The sequence below is a fragment of the Cavia porcellus genome, unplaced genomic scaffold (genome assembly GCF_034190915.1).
Source record: "Cavia porcellus strain 051 isolate PalLab524CR breed Dunkin Hartley unplaced genomic scaffold, mCavPor4.1 scaffold_28, whole genome shotgun sequence".
Lineage (NCBI taxonomy): Eukaryota > Metazoa > Chordata > Mammalia > Rodentia > Caviidae > Cavia > Cavia porcellus.
The window spans coordinates 5586226-5601780 of record NW_026947511.1 but is presented as its reverse complement, the minus strand read 5'-3'; the positions used below and the strand labels follow the sequence as shown (position 1 = coordinate 5601780).

The window sequence follows — 15555 nt, the reverse complement described above, 5'->3', positions numbered from 1 at the left end:
TTCAAAGAGATTACCAGGAAACTAAAAACTCTATTGAAAGCTGGCATAACAGCTTGAAAGAAACTAAGGATAGATTATCCAAACTGGAGGACAGGTTTATAATGTGGGAACATGAAAGGAAAAACTTCTTAAAATTAACAAGGAAATAAGCAGTAACAATACAAAGGCTAGAAGATGACAAGGGGATCTATAACTTAAGAATAAAGAATGTGAATGAAGAATCAGGGATACAAACAAAGGAACTGCAAAGGCTATTCACAGAAATAATTAAGGAAAACTTCACACACATAGGAAAAGATGCTCAGATGTATGAGGCATACAGAACTCCAGCAACCTACAATTAGAACTATACCCAGGCATATAATAATCAAGATTCCAGAAATCTAATATAAGAACAGAATATTTTAAAAGCTGTCAGAGACAAGAAACAGATCACTTACAAGGGAAAACCCAACAGAATTACAACAGACTTCTCAGCACAAACCATCAAATCTAGAAGAGCGTGGGGTGAAATAATCTAAGCCTTGAAAGACAATAAACTCCAGCCAAGATTGATATATCCTGCACAACTGTCCCTAGAAATTAATGGAGAAACAAGATGCTTCCAAGATAAAGAGGAACTGGGGGAATTCACAACCACCAATCCAACTCTACAGAGAATACTACAGGACATTCTAAAGAGAAAAGCACAAGGATTTCAGGAACAATGGCAGAGAGGCCCCAACGAACGGAACAAAAAGTGAAATGAAGAAGACAAACAACTAATGACAGAAAAAGAGCACAACAGAAATGAGGCAGAAAAGGTTGGATATAATTTCTAATGTAGATGGCCTAGTTACACTAACTTAAGGGAAAAAAAGAGAGAATCGCAGGCAGAGTAGATCAAGAGGTAGGGTCCACCGAGAGGCTCTTTATAGGAAATATAATTAGCCTGAAGAAGGTTATATGGACCAAAATCAAATATGAGAAAACGGAACTCAATGTGATAGGGAACCAGAGAGTAATAGGGGCAACTGGACCAGTATTTATGGATAGGTTGAACAGACAGGCTTTAATAAATGAAGAAATGTAACTAGAAATCCAGTCCAGGAGTGAGAAAGTTTGGAAACATAAATAGCAGGTTGCCCCCCAATATAAAACCGTGAGTGTTGGGGAGACCCAAAATACACAGTTCATCCTGGAGGAGTGAAAGGGGAGGAACAGTCTTTAAAAAACCAGCAGAACATATAGCTAATAGTGTATCAGGAATTAAAAAACCCTTATTACTCGCACCACTCTGCTTGGATGGAACTTTTCCATCCTAGTTTGTATGCAAGCACTGGATCTGAGGGCACAGACAGCTGTCCCGAAGATATCAGGACATAGCACAGTGGTCATCTTTAATTTCCTACTAACTCAATCAGGATCCCTGTATGACTTATACTGTTGCATCACGACTGATCTTGGTTGAATCTGACTTGTTTGATTGCTGCTTATTATTGACAAACTTTATTCAAAACTGTTAGGTTGCTGGTATCAAGTTGAGGAGTATAGACAACTATACTGAAAATGACAATGATTCACTACGATATCCATTCTGATTTGATTACTACCTGTTTTTTTTAGTTCTACACTATCTACAAAGTTGTATTTCTATTAATTCTGCTATTTACTGATACATTTAATTGTACTTTATTCGATGATATAGCCAATTCTGTTGATGATAACAAGAAACAGCACAGTGACCATGGTAGAACTCCTTATATAGCAGTTTTATATGTCTTTTTAGTTTTATGTGTCTATAGGAATATGTTTAGTTCTGTCCTGCTTTGTTCTGTTTCTCCCTCTAATATAGAAAAGATAGAAATACATGTTAAGACTCATGCTTGTGTAAAACCTATAAACAATTTATGAGAACTGATCTTATGACATATGATGAAATGAACAAATACTTTGAAGGAAAGAAAGGGGCACTGCAGTACCCGGTGCTGATTCCGGAATGTTATGATGTGAAATCCAGCAATATTATTAATCTTTGTTCAGAAGGATTTTAATCTAATAAGTTTAGTTAGGTCTCAACATAAATGAAGATATGGATAAATGTGTACATGCCTTAGTGTATAGGACTGATAGCCATATTACTTAGTTTTTGTTGGGTAGTTGAACAGAACTGTATGCAGTCTCCCTGGTCGAATTCCCATTTATATGTTCCACTTGAACAACTATTTGTGGGGGGACAATATTTATACATCAACCAGTGATTTATTATTGTTTACTTTTTTCTTTGAAAGTACGTACTATTTCTGCCCGTTTTCTATTTTGTTTTGTCTTTCTTTAAATAATAATAAAAAATAATTATTTCCTAAATTTTTAAAATGTAGTTATATCACCTTTATAATAAAAAGGTATATATAAGGAAGATACATACTAGTCTGTGTTTATATCCAGATAAAATGTCTTAAAATGAGATTCATTCCAGATAACTAGAAACCATCTAGGCTGAGATTTCTCAAAGTAGATGTTATTGAGATTTGTGTGAATTAATAGCTGATAAGGAAAAACTGACAGATCAGTAACCACAAACACGATGAAAGCCTGGCCACAGCAGCTTAACCAAATTGAAACACAATCCCACTACAGAACTTGATAGAGTCTTCTTTTAATATTCTAAAGGACACTGATTCTTCAAAGATTTTAGTGCAGTATTTCCCAAGCTTGTTTAACTGGAGAATTTTTTCTTTCTTTCTTTTCTCATGTTCTCATTCTCATTCTTCAAATTTTGGGGAAAGCTGTGCAAAGCCCAGGTGAGCCACAGGACCAAGTGTGTGTCACATGTGAGAAAGGCCTTAAATCAGAGGAACTGAGGTAAGAACAAGTTCTGACAGAGATGGTGCAGAGAGCCTAGTAAACATTCTGGCAGAAGTATCAGAACCATGTGAAAGAAACCATTCAGGGGCCATGGACAGCAATGTCAGAACTAGTGCAGCCATGTTCCTGAGGCATGCAGCTGTGCCCACTTGGTAAGAAGCATGGGAGAGGTGGCCATGGAAGCCAGCCAAAAGCTGACACTCCTGGTTATTCAAAAGTAAAGAGGGCCATGTTCTTATATAAAAGCAACACAGATATCAGTCAGGGGATGGGAACTGGAGCTCAGATGGGAAAACTGCTCTGGTGGGGCTAGGCAGGAGCTGTGTTTCATTCTTCTCTCTCCTGGAACTCGGCATCAAGTGTGAACTCTGAGTCTATAGGAGTAGGGCTCTGGAGACCATGGTCACGCTCCTGGACAATTCTGTGGGGTCTTGGTAGGAAGCCATAGGAAGAACCTTGGCATAGCCTGAGGCAGATGGAGAGCTTCAGAAATCCTGCCTGGAGCCAGTCTATCCTTACTGATACAGAATTCTTTGCATGTAAATGCCTTCCAAGTGAGGGGTTAGGCCTGAGTACACTGGAGCAGATCAAAGCACAAGATCCAGACCCACAGCCTGCTAGACACCTGAAGGAAACGATTTGCCGATGTGATTGGGGAACCATTGCCTACACTCCCTAGAAAATCATGGTGGGGGCCTGTGAGCAGTCTTAGAAAACTGGGAATAGGATAACATCTTTCTAAAATATGGGAGAAGAAACGTGTGGAAATCATACTGTGGGCAATATCAAAGTGATACCTAACAAAGTTAAAGAATGGATTAGTCATAGGTTCATGAAAACTTAGAAAATTGAAAGGGGACTAGACAGAGTGGACAATAGGTTTACCTCTAGAAGACTTCTGCATTGTAACCCTTCATCTTTTTGGATCTGGCAACTCACTTTCAAGAATATAATATTTCTTAAACTTCCAAGATGATAATTATTTTTCAATAAACAGATTCCCAAGCCTTTCCTCCAGAATTCTGATTTAGTCTATTGGATTTCAGAGCTCAGAATCTTTCTTAAAGTGCTCCAGGGATTCCTATCACTGCATCCTGGCTTCTGTATCACCTTGGCACAGGCCTTTCCTGTGGACCTGGAACTAAGTTCTAGCTCTGCCACTGCAAGAATGTCACCTACTGGCCAGGAAATCGTTTTTCTATGTATAAATAAAGAAACTGAAGAAAAGAGAGCACCAGATAGGAGCCATAATCACCCCGACTCCAGAGGGGCTCCTTCAGAGGGCCACAAGCCTCTCCATGATGAAGGGACTGCAGAAAACCACCAAGTGTGGCACTAGCTCAGAAACAAATGAAAAAGAACATTGTGGGCTGCAATACGACAGCCACACTAGGCAGAACAAATTTAATAGTGAGTAAACTGGGAGACCTGGGGACTCCTTGGGACAGCAGGTAACAGGACCTCCCGGCGTCTCTCAGAGAAGCAGTAATGTTCGAGAATGGCAAGAAATGCTGGACATGGAGACGAAGATGTAGGATGATACAGTGTTTACAGTGTGGCCTGAAATTCTACCAGGCATCCTACAATTTGTGGGATTTTAGTGTCAGAAGGGCCTCTTGAGCCCAGTTATCATAACATTTCCATTTTACAGATGAAGAAATGGAGGTGCAGAAGATCAGTCCGTGGGCCTGGTATCTCAGCTCCTCACTTGGTGTTCTTCTCTTCCAGTGTTATGATGCATATCATTCTGGCTCTCGGCTCTGTGAGGTCTACAAATCAAGGTTTTGAGGCTTGACGACTGGTTCAACTGAATACCAGACTCAATTTAATGTGACTTTTTTTTGATTACTTAGGACAATGGTTTCAAATTCACTGTCTTGAGCTCTCCATTCTCTGAAGCCACTAAAGCAGGACTGGAATAAGACTGGGAGGCTTGGAGGTAGTGGCACAGAGAAAAATCAAAACCTCTGCGCTGCACCTAATTTGGGCTTTGTAGGTCCTACTTATGGTTCTACCCAGTGTGGGATGAAGTACACGCAGTAACTCTGAGTGCTAGAAGTAATGTTTTAGGCCCAATAGTGTCCTTAATAGGGAGAGTAGTTTTGGCAGATGTCACTGTGTGGGCTAAATAGGTGATACTGCCTCATGGACTTAGCACCCTGAGATGGAACATTTTCATAGGCCCTTGGGCTGAGGATCTTCTTGGGTGGGCAGGTCTGTGGAGTTTGGTAAAAAGTCTCTGTGCATGAGGCAGGATTGCAAGCACCTTGGAATCAACACATTGTGATGATGCACTGCGATCAGAAGGCTGCTGCAAATGGGCTTCTTTATAGCCTCATAGGCCCAAGTGCAGTCCCTAAAGGGGGGGTTCTCCTTAAAGGGTAGCAACAACTGCGAATTGACAACCCTGAAAAAACTCACACATCTTCCTACTCAGAATAAATTAAGTAACAGGGTTACCATCTACGTGGGAGCAATTTCCACAAGATACAATTTTAGGGATGTAGGATGAAGAATTTTTTGGTGCTTGAAATGGAAACATAAATAAGAAATGCATCACTTAAGGAAGTGATAACACTGAAGCGTCCAAATATTGTACTACTGACTTCTTAGTTCTGAGCACACAGGATATTCATAACCTGAATGACAGCAAAGTACCTTTTGCTTTAAGATGTCCACTGGCGTCTGATGGGCCTTTAGCTTCTTGTTTTTAAGGAGCACTTTCCTCCTAAGTTGGTCAGGTGAGGGAAGCATTGGATCATCTGAGAAATCAGTTTCAAATAAGAATTTAGCCACCAGCTTTTCTCCAAACACAGTCTAAAAATAATACAGGAAAATACACAATCAATGCTTTTTATCTATATTTGATAAGCACATTTATATTTCATAAGACCATTCAATTTTTCAGCCTGGTCGAATTGTTTTAAAAATTCCACAAAGAGAAACTAGGAAAGAAATTGTTTATCCTCTCTTGCTAGCTTTGGAAGGGAGGTGGTAAGTGTGGGGGAGTAACCCCCAGCTGGAGGCAGATCTAAAGATTTGGGAAAATGCTTGGGGGCCTGATGAATTAAAGACGGCAGAGACTCCAGTAGAGGTTGTGGCTTGTAGAACATGATCTGTTCCCAATGAAGATAAGGAGTCAAAGAAGATAGAAACCTTGGAGGGGACTGAAGTAGAAACAAAGGTGAAAGAGTGTGGACAATTTGCCCCCACATATGATAAAGAACCACATTCTCACAAAAAACTGAGAACTGTTCTCCAAAAAAGAACGTGTCTCTCAAAGAGGTAGCTAGAAGGATGGTAGTCATAGGATGACCAATGGGGTGAAAACTAAAAATACAGCAATTTTAAAAGTTAGTTTGAATTAAAAAAGAACAAGTATCAAAGCTTAGGCCAAGGCAATAGGAAGAGCTGAAATTTTGTTGGCATTTATACTGGGGGACATTTTCCTCTGCCCTGCACTGAAAGCCAAGCTTCTGCAAATGCCTGGAAGGAAGGAGGAGTTTAATGAAATATCTGCTGGGAAACCTGTCCATTACTCTACGTTCTTTATAAAATGAAGCCTGTTGTTAACACAGCAAATATCCTGCTCAATCTAAATCCTGTTAACTTGGAGTCATACTATATTAAACTGTGGGTTACAAGAAGATCTGACTTACTTGCTCTGAAATATTTTTGTATTCTCTACCTAAAGCTCCCAGGATATCTGGCATCCCTCACTTGTGGTACCAGCTGGAGAGTTGGTATGTCCTTACCTCCTAAGGCATTCTGGAGTTAGGAGATCACAGAACAATGCTTATGTTAATCCAGTTGAAAAGACAGACCATTCTAGAAGAGACCAAGCTGCCCAAGGAAGCCCTATTTCTTGTCTGTGGAACCCTAACAGTATGTGCTTCAGGGCCAAAGTACAGTTGTAGTGTGGTCTATAATAGTCTCAGATAACTCAAAGATAAGATATCCTCCTGCCTCTTAGGTGGGAGCTTACCTTGAAAATTTCTGCCATTTTTCGTTGCTGAGGCAATGAACAGTGGTTCTCAATTGATATGATGATTGGGAGGTCAGAGTTGATAAAGGCACTGCGATCAATGGCTTCAACCACTTCCTATGACAGTGCAAATGACTTGTTAAGAGTCAGATACCTTTCCAGCATGGTGAGAAGGCAAAGTGCTTACAGCCTTTGAAAGCTGATGAAAGCATCTCAATTGTTACATTCAATAGTCTCTGACCAAGGGTAGTTTTATCTTTGAAACATGTATTTTTCCATTGGTATGTATTCCAGGACCCCCAGGGATAATGAAATCTGTGCAATATTCAAATCTTAAAAAAAAAGGCATAGTATTTTCATATAATTTATGCACATCCTCAAAAATACTTTGAATAATCTCGAGATTAATACTTAATTCAATGTGAATGCTACATAAATAGTTTGAAGCAATAAGACACATATCATATCTATTTAAGTACATTTATAAATACAATTATCATCTTATATTCCACCAATATATAGTATAAGAGTTTTAATGTGTTGAACAGGAAAATGAATTAAAGAGAAATTATATTTTAGTCTTATTTTCATATAAGATGAAAATAATAATATTATTTTCCAACCTGACTATAGCTCAGAGGGCCTAGGACTCCCTGAATGAATAATAATTTTACAACTGAACAAAGAAGCTACCTAGAATTTGAAATACTAATCCAGTGAGACATGTCTTCCTGGATACTATGTGGAACTCATGCCTACTTGATCCTATGTGGAACTCATTCTCATTTCTTTATAAAGCCAATTATTTAATAAGCTAACATGAGATACTGGTCTTTATCATCAGGACACCAGGACAAAAGACTTTTAATTTCTTTAGCAGGAGACCAGTTCCTAGATTTTTATATCATTATTTCATACAAAAATTGCAACAATATTATTACATCCTAAATAATGTAAGGTAAGTGATGAGTAAACCTTGGTTGAATAAGAGTTAATGAGAGTTCTAGATTCAACTCCCAGAAAAAAGAACATGTGCTATCCCATACTACACTGTTAATACTTTGAAGAATTCTTTATTCATATTCAGCATAGGAAACCTCAACCTGAGGTAGAATTTGGTAAAGTGACTAATTTAAATGACACATGAAGATAACATGCTTTGGGATTTGATTGGATAGTATTACAGATGGCTAACTTACATAGAAATTAGTCAGAGGGATCGGGCCCTCAAGGAAGCTAGCACAGAAATGACACACCAAGATTGTGGCTGGAGGTGAATCTAAAGAGAGCCAGGCCCCAGGAGGTATATGGAAAGGCCAGCCCTGAAAGCCTCTTTAGAGAAAAACAGCAGTGACATTTTCAATGTCATTAGCATCACCTGGGCGAGGGAGCTCAGCTAGGCATCAGGCATATAGATGGGTGACCAGAACATTGACAGTACTTCTACCCCTTTCTAAGAAGGCCTTTGTTCTTTTGATGTACCTTCACTACATAACTGATTTTCCTAATTGGATCAGTGTTAGCTATGGAACTATATTTGTAATCCACGTATGATTATAGTTTGACCTATGTTGTATGCATATGGTGATTGTTGTATAAATTACCCTTGACAGAGAGCCTCAGTGGCCACCTGCTCGGGACCTCTTTTGGAAATCCATGAACTGTTTTTCTCCTTATTTAAAATAAAACTCTCCTAACTTCCTTCTTTTGTTCAAGACTTTATTCCTCAACTTTGTGAGACCACAAACTTGGCACATCAGACATCTAACAGGTTGGGAGTGATTTTTGCCATCACAAAGGGAGTCCTTAGGGAGCGCTGCATTACCTTGAAGGGGATCTTTGTTGTCAGTGTATGTCCATGATAAATGATGGGCATCCCATCATCTCCATCCCAGCAGTCCAGCTCTATGCTCCTGCAGCCTTGTAAGAGGACCTGTATGACAATGAATAAATCTACTTCAGATGGACACCTAGAGATAAAGCCTCTAACTGAATCCAGCACAAAGCTCCATACATCAATCAGCATTTACTTCAGGCATAAGATCTAAAATAAGTGTCTTCTGTTGGCTACTATGGGGTGGGAAAATGAAAGAATAGGTTAAGGTAGAAAAGAGTGTTTACCAGAGGGGAGAGTGTTGGAAGGTAAAACTCTATCTATGTGTCTGTCTGTCGATCTACCTACCTACCTATCTCTCATCTCTCATTTATCAAAGCAACCTCTTGCTCCATAGAATTTATCTGTAAATTAATTTAAAAATTATCATATAAGCAGGGCATGATGGCACAGTCCTATAATGCCAGCACTCTCAGAGGCTGACATGGCAATTTTTAGTCAAACTTGGGAAATTTAGTAATTTAGTGAGACTTTCAAAATAAAAAATAAAAATGGCTGGGAATTTAAGTCAGTGTGAAAGCTCTGGGTTCAGTCTTCAGTATGGGGGGAAAATCCTCAAAATCAAACAAATAAACCAAAAAGTTGATATATCTATGACTGGGCTGGCCCACTGATCTGAGAATCCGTAACTATTTCCAAGTTACAGAATCCATTATTGGATTTTAGTGGCCATTCGAGTTTCTGCAACAAAACTCAGATGGGGAAATATCTTTTATTTAAATAGTTTTTAATGAAATACATGCTAGATTCTTCTTATTACAGAGTATGGTCTGTGGCCTAAGTTTCAAAGCTACCAGCTTCTTTTCTTTTCTTTTCTTTTTTTTTTTTTTTTTTTTTTTGTCTTTTTCCTTTTTATCGGTACCGGGGATCGAACTCACGACCGCCTGCTTCAAGGCAGGTGCTTATGCCGCTGAGCTAAACCCCTAGCCCCAGCTACCAGCTTCTAATAGCAATTAGTATATCTACAAGTAAACTGCCTAGGGCTGAAGATGGCTGTGTGATACAGTAACTGGAACACAAGGCTGCTTCATTTTTGTGGGGAGCCTTCTAGACCAGAAAAAATGTTCAGGATGGTTTTTCAACATGAAAAGATTATAGTCTTTACCAAAGTCTGTATCATCTAAAATCTATCTATATGCTAGAATAGGAAATACCAGGGCTGGAAATTCCAGGTAAGAACAGAGCTTACTCTCACTTTCTATCTGCTTTACAGAGAAAAATGATAGAAGTTAATTATGAGATTTGAGGGAAAGTGGAAAGTAGTTAGAAGTGAAGTAAAAGTGACCTGTATACTAGTTTAACCATGTGTACGAGTTTACTTGGGTTTCTTGCCTTATTAAAAAGTATGATCATCTACACTTGGGATGTAACATTAAAGGGGTTTAAAAAAATCCCCCCCCCCCAGCATTGGGCTTTGCACTGAGCTACGTCCCCAGGTCTTTTCTAAATTTTGAGATAGAGTCTTGCTAAGTTATCCAGGCTGAGCTCAAAGCTATGATAATTCTATCCTCAAACTCCCAGAGTACTGTTTAAACTTTTAAAAATCAAACAATGAAATCAGATTGAGGCTAAGACATTGATCCTTGCTTATTTTCTTGTAAAAGCAACACACAGGCTTATAGATATACACAGCTATAAAAGTATGTATTTACATATATGTCTAAATATACTCATATGTGTATGCACACATATGTATATGCATGTACATATATATAAAATATATGTAATCATTTTATACATGTCTTTAATTTCTTTTCCATGGAACAATAAATTTCAAACTTCTTTTGATTTTGGATTTCTCTGTGCAAATAGAAGGTGAACATGGAAAACATGTAGAAGAGTGAACTTCTGTAGAAATGGGCAATATTGCCTCTTTCTACTTCATAACTCTTTTACTTGCGGTTGAGGCCCCCCAACAGATTCCTTTTTTGAAAATCATCACTCTAAGGATGCATTTTTATTTCACAGTAAAGCTTCCCTAGAAAACAAAGTTTTGAAAAATTTTTACTTATTTGTTTTTTGAGACAGGGTCTTGCTATGGCTGGCATTGAACTCATGGCAATCTATCTGCCTCAGTCTCCCACGTGTTGAGATTATAGGCATGTGCCACTATGCCTGGCAAAAACAAAGTTTAAAATATATATTACATACTAAATAATCTTGGGAACAAAAATGTGTATCATGCCATGAGAAATATCTGGACTAATCTGAGAACAAAGGAACCTCATTGCTGTTGGGTTGTGCAAACAACTCAGTTACAGTTTTCAACTTGGACTTCCTTGCCCCCAACCACACACATATTTGCCAGACCCAGCCTAGCTCCCTGCTGATTAACCCTTTGGGTAAGAATTCAGAAAACAGGTAGCATTGAAGACAAAGTTGCAGATAGTATAAGAGTGAGGCAACAGACATGCACATTATTGAGAGTCAGATGTTTACATCACAAGGGTGTGCTTTTCCCAACACAGAAAGCCTACTTTTTCAGAGAACATTCCCACGAATTCTAGTGTGGAAAGACAGTGTCTTCAGCCTCAACAGAGTTAGTTACCATAGTAATGGACTGTCTAACAAACTGTAAAGCAAAACAAACAATATTTTGGGATTAACTCCATAAGAAAGTTATATTTTCTACTATACTTTCCCATTATAATATATTGATTTATTTAGCAATTAATGAAATGATTAGATAGTTTCTCATGGGAAAGTCTAATTTTAGTAGTGCTAGGTCAAACTAGGATCTAAAAGCTATGAGTTTCAAACAAATATTTTTTTTCCTCCCTAGAATAAAGGGTAAGTATAGATAGAGGGCAAAATGAAACGAAACAAAGAAACAAGTAAAGAAAACAACTACTGGGCTGGAAATACTGCTCAGCAACACAAGTGTCTGCCTGGCAAGGGCAAGGTCTTGAGTTTGATTCCCAGTAGATGAGAGAGAGAGATAGAGAGAGAGAGACGGAGAGACAGACCGAGACAGAGAGAAACAGGGAGAGAGAGAGAGAGAGAGAGAGAGAGAGAGAGAGAGAGAGAGAGAGAGAGAAGAAAACAACTGCTACACATGTAGCCAGTTTTTCCACACATCATGTTTCCTTATGTTTCACATGCCATAGTTTACAAGCTCACTGGGGTCATATTTTTGTGACTTTGGGTTTATATAAATGATAAAGTTCAGTAAAAACCACATTTCAACTGGCATTCTCAGTACCTGGCTATAGAGTTCTACTGAGGATTCTCCTTTGAGCTGATGGCCAGTGAGGTAGGTGTTGTGGGAAGATGCAATGTAATAGTAGGAGAGGGGTAGCTGCAATTCTTTTATGTTCTCCTGTGACTCATCATTTTTTGAAGCAAAATTATCTTTATCCATCAGAAACCTAGATGAAACACATTCTCTTAAGATCACATGAGAGCAACGTGTACTCTTAAATGACAGGCAAAAGAACTTAAAAGTTACCTTGCAAATCCTTCAAATGACATCAGACCCTGATGACACATACTGATGTTAGGTTCAAACTTCTGCAAGGAATTAAAAAACAAAAATGTTATTTAGGTAAAGGAAATCATGAGGGGGGAAACCCCCACCACATCATTTTTTAAAGTGTTTCTGTTTTCATCAGGAAACATCTCAGCCAAATATCTGAACTAATTTAGTAATATGGCAGTAAGATGTAATTTTCAGTACAAAAGAAAATATTTATTACATGTGAGTTTATTACGCTAAGCCTATTTATTTAGGAGAAAAAAGGGGAGCAAGAGAAAAGAATATGGCTAGGGCAGGGAGTTTAGCTCAGCTGCAAAAGCGCCTGCCTGGCAAGTGAGAGATCCTGAGTTTGATCCCCAGTACCAAAACCAAAAACAAACAAACAAAAAAAAAACCAAAAGAAAACAGGCTGATTTACATGAAAATAGCACCTATCCATTTATCTCTCTGAAAATGTGGGTTTTAATAGCAGCTTCTATGCAGCTGGTGGAAGTAGATGAGATGATCCGCGTACAGCAGGCAGTCCTATGCCAGGAGTCAGCTGTATGACAGTGGGTGCTCAGCAATGTGATAACCTCTCATCTTTTTATTGGGGTAGCTAGTTCCCTGATTTCCAATCAGGTGATGAAAGTAGTTCTGTTGCACATGACATGGACACATTGACATCTCACTCCCCTATTTCCCGCCACACTCCTGCTAAGTTATCCAGGCTGAGCTCAAACTTATGATAATTCTATCCTCAAACTCCCAGAGTACTGTTTAAACTTTTAAAAATCAAACAATGAAATCAGATTAAGGCTAAGACATTGGTCCTTGCTTATTTTCTTGCAAAAGCAAACACACAGGCTTATAGATATACACAGCTATAAAAGTATGTATTTACATATATGTCTAAATATACTCATATATTCATATGTGTATGTACACGTATGTATATGCATGTACATATATCTAAAATATATGTAATCATTTTTGTACATGCCTTTCTTTTCCATGGAACAATAAATTTCAAACTTCTTTTGATTTTGGATTTCTCTGTGCAAATAGAAGGTAAACCATCCCCGCTTCTTGCTTGGGCTGTGAGAACCTCTTGACCGTCTCTCTGGTTCCATCCTTCAGCACCACAGTTATTTTCCAGTGGGGCCAGAATGACATCTTAAACACATTACTCTCCCACTCAAAAATTTCCAAAGGCTTCCTATTTTACATGGACTAATGTCAGCTTCCTTCCTGTCGATCAAAAGGCCTCAGTTTGGCTCACAGATACCATCTGAGATGGTGATTGCCATCCTCTGCCTGCCTTGTACAGCTCCCACTAAATGCACTCTTTTGTTATTTTTCACAAATGCTGGCCTTGCTCCAGTCTGCGTCGCTGAGCTTGCAGCTTCCTGTCCTGCTGGCTTGGAATGTTCCCTCCTTTGAACTTCATGTGACTGCTCAGTGCTAAGTCCACATGCACCTCCACATATGGCTTCTCCTTATTCCTCCTCAGCCTCCCTATATCACTCTGTCTCCTTACTCTGCTTGACTTTGCTCATAATTCATTATTACTTAAGTTATACTACATCTTTTTGCTTATTGTCTGCCTTACCCACTAAAACATAAGCTGCACTGAGGGCCAGTACTTTGATTTTATTTTCTACCATCATTCAAATTCCCAGAACAGAGAGTACATAGTAGTAGCTAATAAATGTATGTTAAGTGACAAAAGAGGTGGAAAACCTACACTATTCTATTATATGTGCCAGAATAACAAGAATTCATGCACTGATTCTTTATAACAGTCGCTGAGTCAGAGACAGCCTGAGACCAAGATTAACACATGTTAAAGAACAATGATATACTTGGTATTTCAAATCCAAAACCAAACACAAACAAACAAGCCTGTTTCTTCCTGACAGGAAGCTTTTGGAAAGAAGTATAGCAAACATTTAGCAGCATATTAAGAGAGTTGTATAGCTTACGGCACACACAGGCAGAGACAAGCGGGGTACAGACCTGGATGATGCTGAGGATCTCATCGTAGGTGCAGTGTTCCCCCTGGCAGTTCACCAGGAAGTCACTGAGCTGGAGTATGCCGATTCCGAATATGCCCAGGGACGTGCTCTCAATCCCAGTGCCATTCGTCACAATGCTTGCAGCAGCAATGGCATCAGATATCTGCCTCTGGTTGTCAGACAGCTGTTGCTTACTCTTAATGAACAACCCCAAGTCCGAGACATTTCTGGTTAGCAAATCTGAAACAGAGCCATGATAGACATTGGATTCTTTGTCTAGGCAGCTCTGTTCACAAAGTTCATTTTAGAATTAATGAAGTTATACAGTTGTTAAACTGCAGGAGCTTTTTACTAATCTCCCCACACAAATCATGAGAGTTAGTGCTTATTCCTTGCTTCATAGAGTTGAGGGACTAAAAACAAATAAAGGAATACCTAAAACTAAGAAACAGCTAGGTTAAGAATACTAAAATCTCATAAACTTCAGTATTCCGGTAGAACTCTGTAGATTCAGTTGGAGATTGGAGACCAAATTCAGATTTTCATTTTATTTTCTGAGGATTGAACCCAGGGCCTCAAATACGCTATGCAAGCGCTCTACAACTGAGCTTTGTCTCCAGCCCTTTTTAACTGCGTTTTAAATTTCTGAGATAGAGCCTCACCAGGTTACTCAAAGTAGCCTGAAACTTGCCATCCTCCTGCTTCATTCTCTCAAATAGCTGGAATTTCAAGTGTACACCATTTCACCCATCTCTAGATTTTGGTTTTTAAGAATACCTATTTGTACATTTTTCTTTTTATAGACATTGAAAATATACATACATACATACATATATGTATTTCTATACTTTTAAACTATGACTGTAAGTATTTGTATAAAGGTTTTTCTGTAAATACAACTTTTTAACTCATGTGGGTAAGTTATCAAATAGCACAATTGCTGGGTCATATGGAAAGTGTATGTTTCATTTACCAAGAAACTGCTATACTGTCTTGCAAAGTGGCTGTACCATTTTACATTTCCACAAGCAATGTAGTAAGGTTCTAATTGTTTCACATTCACATCAACTTTGGTATGGCCAGTCATTTTAATTTTAGTCACTTTGTAAGGTATTCTAGCTCATTTCTTTCTTGCTTGCTTGCTTTTTTGGAAACAGCATCTCCCTATGTAGCCCGGGATGGCCTCAAACTCACTCTAGCCTAGGATGGCTTCAAAGTCTCAGTGATCTTTTTGCTTCAATCTCCCAAGTGCTGGGATTATAGGCATGCACCACCATGCCTGACTGGCAGTTTCTTAGACAGCAAAACATAGGCCTATCATGATCTAACAACAGGCTCTCAGGTATTTACCCAAATT

At 38.7% G+C, this 15555-nt stretch overlaps 1 protein-coding gene across 10 annotated transcripts in view; it reads right to left on the bottom strand.

Annotated features, from left to right (window-relative positions):
• Plce1 (phospholipase C epsilon 1) overlaps window positions 1-15555 on the bottom strand; it is a 349441-nt gene that overhangs the window by 41743 nt on the left and 292143 nt on the right. For all 10 annotated transcript variants that reach the window (XM_063239388.1, XM_063239384.1, XM_063239383.1 and 7 more), the window contains 6 exons: window positions 14200-14438; window positions 12175-12236; window positions 11929-12094; window positions 8658-8765; window positions 6833-6949; window positions 5506-5664 (listed from right to left, as the gene is read on the bottom strand). In XM_063239388.1, coding sequence (XP_063095458.1) covers window positions 5506-5664; window positions 6833-6949; window positions 8658-8765; window positions 11929-12094; window positions 12175-12236; window positions 14200-14438 — 851 coding nt within the window. The remainder of the gene's footprint in view (window positions 1-5505; window positions 5665-6832; window positions 6950-8657; window positions 8766-11928; window positions 12095-12174; window positions 12237-14199; window positions 14439-15555) is intronic.